This window comes from Musca vetustissima, unplaced genomic scaffold, assembly GCF_032173495.1.
Source record: "Musca vetustissima isolate MV318-11 ecotype Yass unplaced genomic scaffold, APGP_CSIRO_Mvet_v1 utg314618, whole genome shotgun sequence".
Lineage (NCBI taxonomy): Eukaryota > Metazoa > Arthropoda > Insecta > Diptera > Muscidae > Musca > Musca vetustissima.
This window is the reverse complement of record NW_026875572.1, coordinates 1-12779: the sequence shown is the minus strand read 5'-3', so window position 1 is coordinate 12779 and position 12779 is coordinate 1. Positions and strand designations below refer to the sequence as shown.

The following is a 12779-nucleotide window of genomic DNA, read 5'->3' as shown; positions in this document are numbered from 1 at the left end:
AAAGAATATTTTTTCCAAGGGTCTATAGAAGGCGTGGATTTTTTAAAGAATATTTTTCCAAGGGCCTATATAAGGCGTGGATTTTTTAAAGAATATTTTTTCCAATGGTCTATATAAGGCGTGGAATTTTTAAAGAATATTTTTTCCAAGGGTCTATATAAGGCGTGGATTTTTTAAAGAATATTTTTTCCAAGGGTCTATATAAGGCGTGGATTTTTATACCCTTCACCACACTGTGGTACAGGGCATTATGTCTTTGTGCATATGTTTGTAACAGGCAAAAATAATCCAGATAGACCCATAGTTCCTTTTGAGATTTATGAGTCAATTTATACAAGTCCATATATCCGTCCGTCCATGTATTTTTGTTAACAAAGTACAGGTCGCATTTACTATCCGATTTGTATGAAAGTTAGCACAGATCACATAATTGGCCCAAGGACGAACCCTATTGAAATTAGAAAAAATCGGTTCAGATTTAGATATGGCTCCCATCTACATTTTCGTCCGATTTAAGGTAAATGGTGTACCAAAGTTCTTATATATCTCTCGATTTGCACGAAATTTGGCACAGGGTAATGAATTAGCTCTAGAATGATGTGTGTTAAGTTTCCTAAATATCGGTTCGGATTTAGATATAGCTCCCATATATATCTTCGTCCGATTTAAGGTAAATGGTGTACCAAAGCCCCCATATATATTTTTAGATTTGCCCGAAATTTGACATATCGAAACCGATTAGGTCTAGAATGATGTGAGTTAAGTTTCCCGAAATCGGTTCAGATTTAGATATAGCTATCATATATATATTTTCGTCCGATTTACGGACTTTTGATATGGCCGAAATTTGGCACAGCGTAATGAATTAGGTCTAGAATGATGTATGTTAAGTTTCTTGAAAAACGGTTCAGATTTAGTTATACCTCCCATATATATTTTCGTCCGATTTAAGGTAAATGGTGTACCAAAGTCCCTTAATATCTTTCGGTTTGCACGAAATTTGGCACAGCGTAATGAATTAGGTCTAGAATGATGTATGTTAAGTTTCCGGTTCAGATTTAGATATAGCTTCTATATCTGACCAAATGAAAAATTTAGTATCGGTTGCAAAACGACATTTTAATGGATCCTTTAAAACTGGACCTTTAAAAATGCAACGTCTGGTATGATTCAACTGTTGAATATACCCAAAGTGGTGAAGGGTATCATATAGTCGACCCCGTTCGAATTTACTACTTTCCTTGCTGGTTTAAAGACTATTTTTTCTTTTTTAAAGAATATTTTTCCGACTCTTCTTGCTGTCTCCCAACAAGAAGAATATTTCACCCAAACCGTTTAGTGTGAGGAGAAAATATTTTTGCTTTAGAAAGTGTCTAAATGTTGTTGAAATCATTCGTTCTTTGCTTGAATAAGGGAAAAATTTATTCTTGTGCCTGTCAGCTAAAACTGTTGACTTCGTTGACATGCTAACATCTGTTCATGTGATTTTTTCCGATTAATTTTTTTTTTGTCCCAAAAAATACAGTTATCTGGAATTGTATGTCATCAATGTGATGGAGACGCCTTTCTTGTTAAGAGACCACGTTGGTTTTCTCATAAAAAATAAAAAATAAAAGCACATTTTAATAGAAGTCGAAAAAAGGACTTCTAATACAAGGTAAGAAGAGACTTCATATCGAAGACAAGTATAAAATTATAAAAGGAGGTCAGAAGAAGAATGATTTTTGAACGCCAGAGGAAATGTCTTTAGAAAAGCATAAGGGTTTCCTTGTAGAAGGCCAGAAAGATCTTCTTACGAAGGTCCATAAGGAACTTTTTACAGTAGGCTAAGACGGTCTTCTTATAAAAGGTTACTCGGGACTTTTATGAATGTTCTGAAGAGACTTCTTATATAAAAAAGTCGAAAGTGGTTTATATTTGAAGTCCAGAAGGATTTCCTAGGATTTCCTGCATTTACTTGTCGTAAATGTACAGATTGTTTTATTTTTGTAATTTCCAGAAATCGCCTCTTCATAGCCGACTAATATGCCTTCCCATAGAAAAACGACAGGTATTTTATGGGCTTCAATAATGCAAGGATGTTATAAGGCCTCATTATAACAAATGGATCCCTCATAGAGGACCAAAATATCTGACATTGGAATACCAAGAGCTTCTTTTTGTACGGATTCCACTATAATTGAATGGAAATGGCCACAAGGGACTTCAAATTGAAGACAGAGTGTTTTTAAGGAGAGTGGTAGGGAAGCTAGAAGGGACTTCTTGCAGAATAAATTAAAAAAAAATTTTTTTTAAATATTAGAATGTGAAGCGGATAATTTATTTGTGTGTGTATTCAGTATTAGGTATATATATTGTGAGAGTTGATTCAGTATTATGTATATATATTGTATTAGGTAAAGATAAAAAAAATTGGTGAAGAAGGGTATTTCTCATAAAGTGTGTTTCTCATAAATGTGGGTGGATAGAAAATTATTTTTTTTTCCAAGTTGAGAGCTTCAGGAGAAAATTAAATTCAGTTGGCGAAGGAGGGGAGTATTTTAATTTTCTGCGGAGCTAAATTCTGGGCATTTGAATAACTATATTTCCATACTTATAAATGTATACCCCTAAATATATTTCAGTATTTCTCCCATGTCACCTCTAAGTCAAAAGTATTGACATTAGATTAAAGGTCAAGGTCAACATTCTCTATTTTGCACCGTTAACTTTTTCGTGTCATATTTTCCTAGAGTGAACATTTAGCCCATTAAAGCAATTTTTGCCAATTTCTCACACAAATCGTCTGGGTCCATTTGAACCGCTAAATATTAACTGATCGTCATGGAAACAGCCATGTTAATTTGTTGGCCAGATCCTCTTCTCGGTTTTTTAGGTTATAGTACAAATTGTGATCTGTTGATTGACCAGAACACATACAAAAATGAAGTTAATAATCCATCTCGTCCCCTAAATATTAAACCATTTATTTGTAAATAACTAATACTAGGTATCGTCTTTGGCCAGCACCAAATCTACATGCAAAATTTCGTGATGATTTGTCCATAACTGAAATCGGATATAACGACGGTGAAGGGGCTGGCGAAATTGGTCACTATAAGCAATATCAAATGAAGGTCAGACGTTTCTTTCGGTACTAGAAAAACATCAGGCAATCCTTTCAAAAATGTTTTTAAAAATATACTTATATATGAGTCTGAGTGTCCAATGACAAACTTTTAATATTAGAAATATGTCAATCTGATAATGTTTATATTTTTTATAAACACTAGGATGTAAAGACATTAAAAAAAAATGTGTAAATATCTTCGATTCTGACTACTGTGGATCTCAAAAAAAAATTCGTGGAAATATAGAATTTCAGTCTTTATTGAGTTGAGATATTCCTTACAGCAATGAAAGTAGCCATTAAAACAATATTCTGCATTTCTCTCTGGTAAAAAGTATTTTCTTTACGAAGAACCGGTATTGCAAAATTACACCCTTTTCGTTATGAAAATTCGCCCATAAAACAGTGGACATAAATATACATAGGGTGGAGAGACGTAGACTATTAAAGCTCCTCGATTTTTCTAAACATTCCTTCGGGCCATCAATATGCCTGGATTTGTTTAAATATTTTTGTGAGATACTAGCATTAGCTTTATCTGAGGCAACCATAATCTGCAAAGATTTTGAAAACTTATTTTCCGGAACCATCAAGCATACATTTTTTAAACAATATTTGTCAGGGTGTTATATAACTTGTGGATTTTGTTTCAAGATTATTTTTTACAAAATATTTTTAAAGGCCTGTATAATGGGTTGTTTTTTTTAGTTTTTGAGGGTAAAATAGACATATTTTTTATCAATTAAATTTATTATATATTTAAAATATATTTTGTGTGGAACCATAACATATTCTTTAAAGAATTGTAGCATATGCTTACTGACTTTACATTTTGCCAAAAACAAACAAAAACTAAAACACAATTTTAGGTGTCATAATTATAATGAATATAGAATGCTGATAAAAACTGAACATCATTATGTCAAAAATGCATTTTGCCAGCAAATATTCCCAAAAAAAAAACTCAATTATAATTCACAAAGAAGAACAGGAAGAAGAGCGACGTATAGGCCAACAACATTTCAGGATAATTCACAAAAAAAAAACAGGAATATACATACACACATTTAATCCCACAATCATACAAAAGCTCAACCGCCACATGTAGTCATTAGAAATGTTATTTCAATTTTATATGATTCCTGTATTTTTGCTTTTGCCACAACTCCTCTATGAGATGACATCCCACAACACACTAACTTCAATTCCACACACAGACGAACATACTCATCCATACACATATATCATATTTATCTTGTTTAGTCCTTGGCTCCTATTTGCCATGAAACTGAGTGCAAATGTAGGAATAGCAACGGTAATTCATAACATTTTTCATCCAAATCCCATATTCCCTTTATGTTTGTTTAATGCTGGTTTTAGTGTGTGTGTGTTTGTTTGTGTGTGTATTTTTTCTTACTTGTGTGTGTCTTAATTTTTATTTATTTTCTTTGTTTATATTTTTCCACGCCTTATATAGGCCTTGAAAACTGAATCTTTAAAAAATCCACGCCTTATATAGGCCTTGAAAACTGAATCTTTAAAAAAATCCACGCCTTATATAGGCCTTGGAGAAATATTCTTAAAAAAATCCACGCCTTATATAGGCCTTGGAGAAATATTCTTTAAAAAATCCACGCCTTATATAGGCCTAGGAGAAATATTCTTTAAAAAATCCACGCCTTATATAGGCCTATGAGAAATATTCTTTAAAAAATCCACGCCTTATATAGGCCTTGGAGAAATATTCTTTAAAAAATCCACGCCTTATATAGGCCTTGAAAACTGAATCTTTAAAAAATCCACGCCTTGGATAGGCCTTGAAAACTGAATCTTTAAAAAATCCACGCCTTGGATAGGCCTTGAAAACTGAATCTTTAAAAAATCCACGCCTTGGATAGGCCTTGAAAACTGAATCTTTAAAAAATCCACGCCTTGGATAGGCCTTGAAAACTGAATCTTTAAAAAATCCACGCCTTTGATGGCCCTTGAAAACTGAATCTTTAAAAAATCCACGCCTTTGGTGGCCCTTGAAAACTGAGTCTTTAAAAAATCCACGCCTTTGATGGCCCTTGAAAAATGAATCTTTAAAAAATCCACGCCTGGGTAAGGCCTTGAAAAATGAATCTTTAAGAAATCCACGCCCTTTCAGGCCTTGAAAAATGCATCTTTAAAAAATCCACGCCTTATATAGGCTTTGAAAAATGAATCTTTAAAAAATCCACGCCCTTTATTTGCCTTGAAAAATGCATCGTTAAAAAATCCACGCCTTATATAGGTCCATGTCCTTCTACCGAACTTAATATACCCTCCAATTGAGCTACACCCATAAAAGAAGATCCTGCCTTTATTTCAAACTTGAAGTTCATGATTCAGCTTCTGTTGATACTGACGCTGATGATGATGAGGACTTCGAGGATATGTTTGCCGGAGTGTGGCTCTGTGTGTGTGCCATGAAAACATGCAATTTATAGCATTTTTGTAGTGTGAAATCATAGTTTATGCACTTCTTGAATGCTACTCACAAGCAGAATACGAAAACAGTACAACTTCGTCATTTTCGGACCCGTTTTTTTTCCTTTTTTTCTTTCATTTCTCTTCAAAAGAAAAAGATAAGTGAGCAGTCATGCCAACAGCTATGCTGCAACACTTAGGCACAGGCACACTCACACACATACTCACTTCTATATCGGTGGCATTTGTTCCTTATATTCGTTTGGGTCTCAACAGGATAATTCATTCCATGCTACCATGGAATGGTCGGAACATTTCACCCTCCTACCTCCTGCAGTCTTGATAACTTAGTTAAGTGTTCACATTTGTCAGTTCGCTTCATTTAACACCGAAATGCAATGAAATGAACACGAAATGGCCAAATGAAAGACCGAACGACCAGCCAACAGATCCAACGTCCCACCGACCGACAGCAGCATTTTTGAACAAAAAAAAAAAACAAGCTTCGAAGATAACATGGAGTCATTGTCGGAACGAAAAGAAAAAAAAATCTATCAAAAAGAAACAACGATGAGCAGCAGGAACAAAGGAAGTGCTCTCATTCTTTTAATAGGCATAGAGCCAGTAACAACAACAACAAGGAGAATAATGCAGGCAACAATAACAACAACAGCAACACCATCGTAACATTGAACATAAAAATGAACTATGAAATTAACAATGGCTCAAAAAAACTGCAACAAATGGCGAAATGTGATAGGTCTTAATGCGGAAACGGATATGATTTCTGATATGATGACTGGCTGACTAGCTGGCAGGTTGGCTGGCAGGCTGCCTGGCAAATAGGCTAAAAATCCATAAAACATTGATGATGAATATCTGGCAAACGGAGGATTTATTGGAATCATCATCGTCATCATCCGAAGGAATGGCCTAATAGAATATTCCGAATAATAATAAATGTGGCGTAGTTTTAAAATGCATTAAAGGCGGATGCAACATCATAACCCGGGCTGAATTAATAAAAGGATAGAATGATAGGTACATTAACACGATTCTATCTTTAAACAATAGTTTATGGAGACCTATATGAGGCGTGGATATATTAAAGATATATTAAAGGATATATTAAAGGATAAAATTTTTTCAAATATTTTAAAATAATATATTTTCATATAAGCCGCGGCTTTTTTAAAGAATATTTTTTCAAGGCCTATTCTATTGTTAAATAATATTTTATGGGGACCTATATGAGGCGTGGATTTTTCAAAGAATAATTTTTCAAGGCCTATACAAGGCCTGTAGGGTATAAAAATACACGCCTTAATTTTTATACCCTACACAACTATGTTGTCAGGGTATCATAGCTTTGTGCAGCCCCAAGAGTTTGTAACGCCGCGAAATATTGGTTCTGGACCCACCTTTATGTATACAGATCGTCATATCTCGACTAGCTGAGTCTATCTAGTCCGTCCGTCTGTCTATTATAATTTGTAAACACGATACAGAACACTTCACGAAATTTTGAATGTAGGATGGGTTCTGCCCAATGATGACCCCTATTGTTTTTGGTAAAGATCGGTTAATATTCAGAGGATGAAATGGACCAAATACTAATTTTTTGTCGGGTTTTCTGGTCGCTCCCGAGGCCGCAATTTTGGGTCAAATATCGCGAATGTTCACATGGAGAAGGGGATTGGACCAAGAAATAAGCATGCCTGTTTTGATAAAGATCGGTCAATATTTAGCGGGTCAAATGGATCCTGACTTTTGGATGTAAAACTACAAAATTTGTATATATTTACACCTGAACGGCATATATCCGGGAAGTCGATAGTATATCCAAGAGGAGTGGTTGGCCTTTAAATTGACACTAATTATATTGTCGTATATATTCGGATGTGGGAGTTACGCATAAATATTTACAGGTGCTTACATATTCAGATATTATTTAGTAAACTATTATCACACTGGAGAGCGGAAATATAGCGCTTATCGCTGGAATTTTCCATGAGGATCCAGGTATGGTCAAGGACTACGCTTATAATGTTCGGTGATGATCAGATAGTAATTTTGGAATGAAGTGGACCGAAAACTTAATTTTGTTTTTTTTTCGAGACGATATATAGGCCACAATTATAAGCCGAACATCACGGAAAAGGGAATATGGACAATGACTGTACTGAATATTAGTAATATTCTGAAAATATGTCAGTGTAAGGAAGCGGTGCTGTTGACCTCTAATCGGGCAAGAGGGTGCAACCATCACGAAATATTGCCCAGGCTCGGAATAAAATTCCGCAAAAAGTTAGAGTTCCGTGGTGGTTGTATAGGGTATCGTTAATATCTGTAGATGTTAAATTGCAAACAAAGAACAGGTGGCATTTATAATACGATTTGGATGAAATTTGGCACAAGTCACTTATTTGGCCCAAGGACGAATCCTATTGAAATTGAGGAAAATCGTTTCAGATTTAGATATAGCTCCCGTATATATTTTCGTCCGATTTCAGGTAAATGGTGCCCCAAAGCCCCTATATATCTTTCGATTTGCACGAAATATATATATATATTGAGTCAAGAAGGATGTGTGCTAAGTTTCGTGAAAATCGGTACAAATTTAGATATAGCTCCCATATATAATTTCGTCCGATTTCAGGTAAATGGTGCCTCAAAGTCCCTATATATCTTTCGATTTGCACGAAATTTTGCACAGCGCACTTAATTGAGTCAAGAAGGATGTGTTCGTGAAAATCGGTTCAGATTTAGATATAGTGCCCATATATATTTTCGTCCGCTTTGAGGTAAATGGTGCACGAGAGTCCTTATGTATCACTCGATTTTCACAAAATTTGCCACAGAGCACTTAATTGAGTCTGGAATGATGTGCGCTAAGTTTCGTGAAAATCGGTTCAGATTTAGATATAGTGCCCATATATATTTTCGTCCGCTTTGAGGTAAATGGTGCACGAGAGTCCTTATGTATCACTCGATTTTCACAAAATTTGCCACAGAGCACTTAATTGAGTCTGGAATGATGTGCGCTAAGTTTCGTGAAAATCGGTTAAAAGTTTGATATAGCTCCTATATATATATATATATATATTTTTTTTTTTTTTTTTTTTTTTTTTTTTTGTACGATTTTAAGTAGATGGTGCAACAAAGTCCTTATATATCTTTCTATTTCCTCAAAGTTTGGTGTTTCGATTTTTGTGATTCCGATGTTTTGAAATCAAAAGTATCTATATCTCTTTCGATTTCCTCAAAGTTTGGCACAGTAAATATAGCTCCCATATATACTTTCGTCAGATTTAAAATTAATGATGCAGCAAAGCCCCTATATATCATACGATTTGCAAGAAATTGGGTATTTCATGAAAATCGATTTAGATATATCTGCCATATACATATTCGTCGGATTTTACGTAATTGTTCACCGAGGAGCCTACGTCTATGGGGTTTTATAATAGGTTAAATATCTATGTAATTTCGCCTGATTAAATTTCACAGGATATTGCATATATTAGCGCCTCTTGTATGTACCCATAGTGGTGAAGGGTATCATATAGTCGGCCTGGCCCGACTTTTGAACTTTCCTTACTGGGTTATGAATATTTTAAATTAGATTTAATGAGCGATTTTTCGTTTACCACCCACCTGAATACTGAAGCTCTGAATATTGAAGCCCACCTGAAGCTCTGAAAGTAGGCTGGGTGGTCCCGCTACTGAAACTTACGAAAGATGCCAGTAGAGGTGAATCGTTAGGGTCGAATATGAAAATATCCACCACAGCTCACTACTTCGGCGGCTGAAATAAACTTCGCGCTGAACATAATGTTCGATGGGGAAAAGATTCCGACCTCCAATTACATCAAGAATATTGATATAACATTCTCCAGACATTTCGTCTGAGGAAGCCATCCTTATTTGAGAAGAGTTGAGAAGTTGGACAGAATTCCTCATGTCGATGGCTGGCAGAACTTGGACCGCTGGGTGGACCCGCTACTGAAGCATACGAAAGATGCCAGCAAAGGTGAATCGTTAGAGTCGAATATGAAAATATCCACCACCAAATTCTCAGCCACACTGCTCATTGGGCGGCTGAAATAAAGTTCTCGCTGAACATAATGTTCGATGGGGAAAATATTCCGACCTCCAATTACATCAAGAATGTTGATATAACATTCACCAGACATTTCGTCTGAGGAAGCCACTCTTATTTGAGAAGACCGGAGAAGTTGGACAGAAGTCCTCATGTCAATGGCTGACAGGACTTGGTCCACTGGGTGGACCCGTTACTGAAGCTTTCGAAAGATGCCAGCAGAAGTGAATCGTTAGGGTCAAATATGAAAATATCCACCACCAAATTCACAGCCACACTGCTCATTACTTGGGCGGCTGAAATAAAGTTCCCGCTGGACATAATGTGTGATGGGGAAAAGATTCCCACCTCCTAATTACATCAAGAATGTTGATATAACATTCGCCAGACATTTCGTCTGAGGAAGCCATTCTTATTTGAGAAGACCTGAGAAGTTGGACAGAATTCCTCATGTCGATGGCTGGCAGATCTTGGACAACTGCGTAGGTGGAATTGTTGAACTTTTATCAATTAATTCACCCAATTACGAATATAAGCGATAAAGAAATTGGAATTTAGACTTGCGAGAACGTCGACCTAAAAACTGAAACTAGGCGTATAATCAGGACACCACAGGATTATCTTCATGAGGAGGCGAAGACACAACCAAATTCTGCATCCTCAACATTTGGTTGTGTCTTCGTCTAATCATGAAGATGATCCTGTTTGGATATTATCGTAGGAACACGACTTCCAACATCTCTAATTACTTGTCCAGATTTACTTCAGCGTGAGTTGTGTTGTGATGTTCGGCCTATAATTGTGGCCTTAATAGATCAACTCAAAAAAACAACAACAAAAAAATTAAGTTATCGATCCACTTCATCCCAAAATTATTATATGATCATGACAGAAAATTATAGGCGTTGTCCTTGACCTTAACTGGAATGGAAAATTTCAAAGCGATCAGAGCTATGTTTCCGCCCTCTAGTGTGGTAATGGGTTACTAAAAAATATCTCTGTAAATAAGCACCTGAAAATATTTAAGTGTAATTCCCACATCTGAGTACATACGACCATATATTTGATATCAATTTTAAAGTCAACCACTCTTCTTGGATATACTATCAACTTTTCGGGTCTATGTCCTTCAGGGTCAAATATATACACCATAGAATACAAAAATTTGTAATTTTTCACACAAAAGTCAGTGTCCATATGACCCGCTAAATATTGACCGATTTTTGTCAAAACACGCATGATTATTCTCCATGTGAAATTTAGCCATGCTCGGGACATAATTGCGGCCTCTGGATCGATCAGAGAAACCAACAATAATGAAGTATTTGGTCCATTTCATCTTCTAAATATTAACCGATCCTTACCAAAATCCATAGGGGTCTTAATTGGCTAGAACCCATCGTACATGCAAAATTTCATGAAGATTGGTCCATAACTGTGGCCTGTATTTTGTTTACAAATTATGATGGTGGGTCTAGGACCAATATTTCGCGGCGTTACAAACTCTTGAGGCTGCAGAAAGCTACAATACCCTGACAACATAGTTGTGTAGGGTAAAAAAATGCACGCATCTTATGAGCCCTTGAACAATATCTTTAAAAAATCTTTTCCCGATTTTAAATCCCATAAAAATCTATCCATCCCAGAAATCCCCTTCTGCCTTCCCCGTATAATATTTTACACAGTGAAAATTTGTTATTAGTTTTTGTTCGCACTTACCTTTAGCAGATAAATTCAAATATATTAATAAAAATATCCATGAGTATTTATTAAGTCCTTTTGTTGTCAGTAACGGTAGTAGTTGAAGAGGACGATAGCGACGATGACAATGTTGCCACAATGTTAAAATGCTGGTGGTGGTGGTCGTGTTGGTGGCAGCGACTGTGGTGGTGGTGTTGATGCTGGAGCTGCAGTTACTGCCCGCATTGCAAATGTTGCTGGTGGTGCATGTGATAAAATTGTTGTTCGTATCCACCTGATAATGCTGTGGGTGTTCGGTTAGCAAGGGCAATGACAGCTGCTGCTGATAGTGGCGTTGTTCTTGTTGTGTGTGTAACTTGAGCTCCATCAGATTTTTTCGTGGCCTGGGAAATTTCCCATGGAATATTTTTTCATGAATTGCATTATTTTGCGTTACTATGGATGATGAGGTTGTGGTGGAACCTCCGCCTGATGCTACTGCTTCGCCATTTACTGCTATTGCGGGAGATGATGATGCTGCTGCAGACTGTTCTGTTTGTGATAACCCTGCTGGTAGTGGTGGTCGGGGCCATGGTGTTACTGATTCTGATGCTGATAATGTTTCATGTTTTTGTTGTTGCTGTTGTTTTTGTCTTCTTTGTATAATTGGCAGTGTTGTGGCAGCAATAACAGCCCTCGCAATCTGCTGTGCGGTTTGTGACAATGCGGTTTTCACATGACCATACAGTGTTGCAATTGTGGTCAAACTTAAATGTACTACACATAAAATGAGCACTTGCCACATCATAGCTGGTAGATGGCTGTGGTCCTTCGAGTGGGTGTTGCCGTTCACTTTTTCCAAACAACTGCTAATCCCACTTTGGGGTGGTTCAACAAAGCTTTCGTAGGTAGAAGATAAATTTCGACTTAGTTGTAGATCGGGTTGATTATGCAATTTTGTATGATGTGTCATTTGTTGTTGTTGCTGCTGCTGGTGTGGGGCCAGTGTTGCCACCTGTGGGAAATCTACAAATGGCGTGGCATTATTTTCTAATGATATCTGCAAAAGCTCTGGAGGCTGACTCAATAATGGTTCTTTGAATTGTTGTTGTTCTTCTTCTTGATGTCTTATGTGATAAAGCTTTCTGGGAGACCTTTGAAGCTTTTGAAATTTTCTTTTTCTTTTACGCCGCAAATAACGTCTGCATAAAGCCAGTCTTTGTTTCAAATCATTTCTTAAACATCTTCTTGAAGCTACTGAAAGCTTTCCACCACTGAAAGCTTTACAAAAGCTATGCCTGCAATTTAAATCGCCATAACAATTTGTTGGACCATTACAATTATTATTAACGGTGATGGTGAAGCGATTTGTGCCACCAAAGCTTTCGTGGAGCTTTTGTGCAAAAGTCTTATCGTTCTTTTCAATTAAAGACAACA

General features: G+C 36.2%; 1 protein-coding gene across 1 annotated transcript; it reads right to left on the bottom strand.

Annotated features, from left to right (window-relative positions):
* Positions 1–11381: 11381 nt before the first annotated feature.
* On the bottom strand, positions 11382–12487 carry LOC133338054 (uncharacterized; the record flags this gene model as incomplete). The annotated part of the gene is made up of 1 exon (XM_061546237.1): positions 11382–12487. A coding segment is annotated over one exon (1106 nt), but the record flags the coding sequence as incomplete, so codon positions are not given.
* Between the last annotated feature and the right edge of the window lie 292 nt (positions 12488–12779).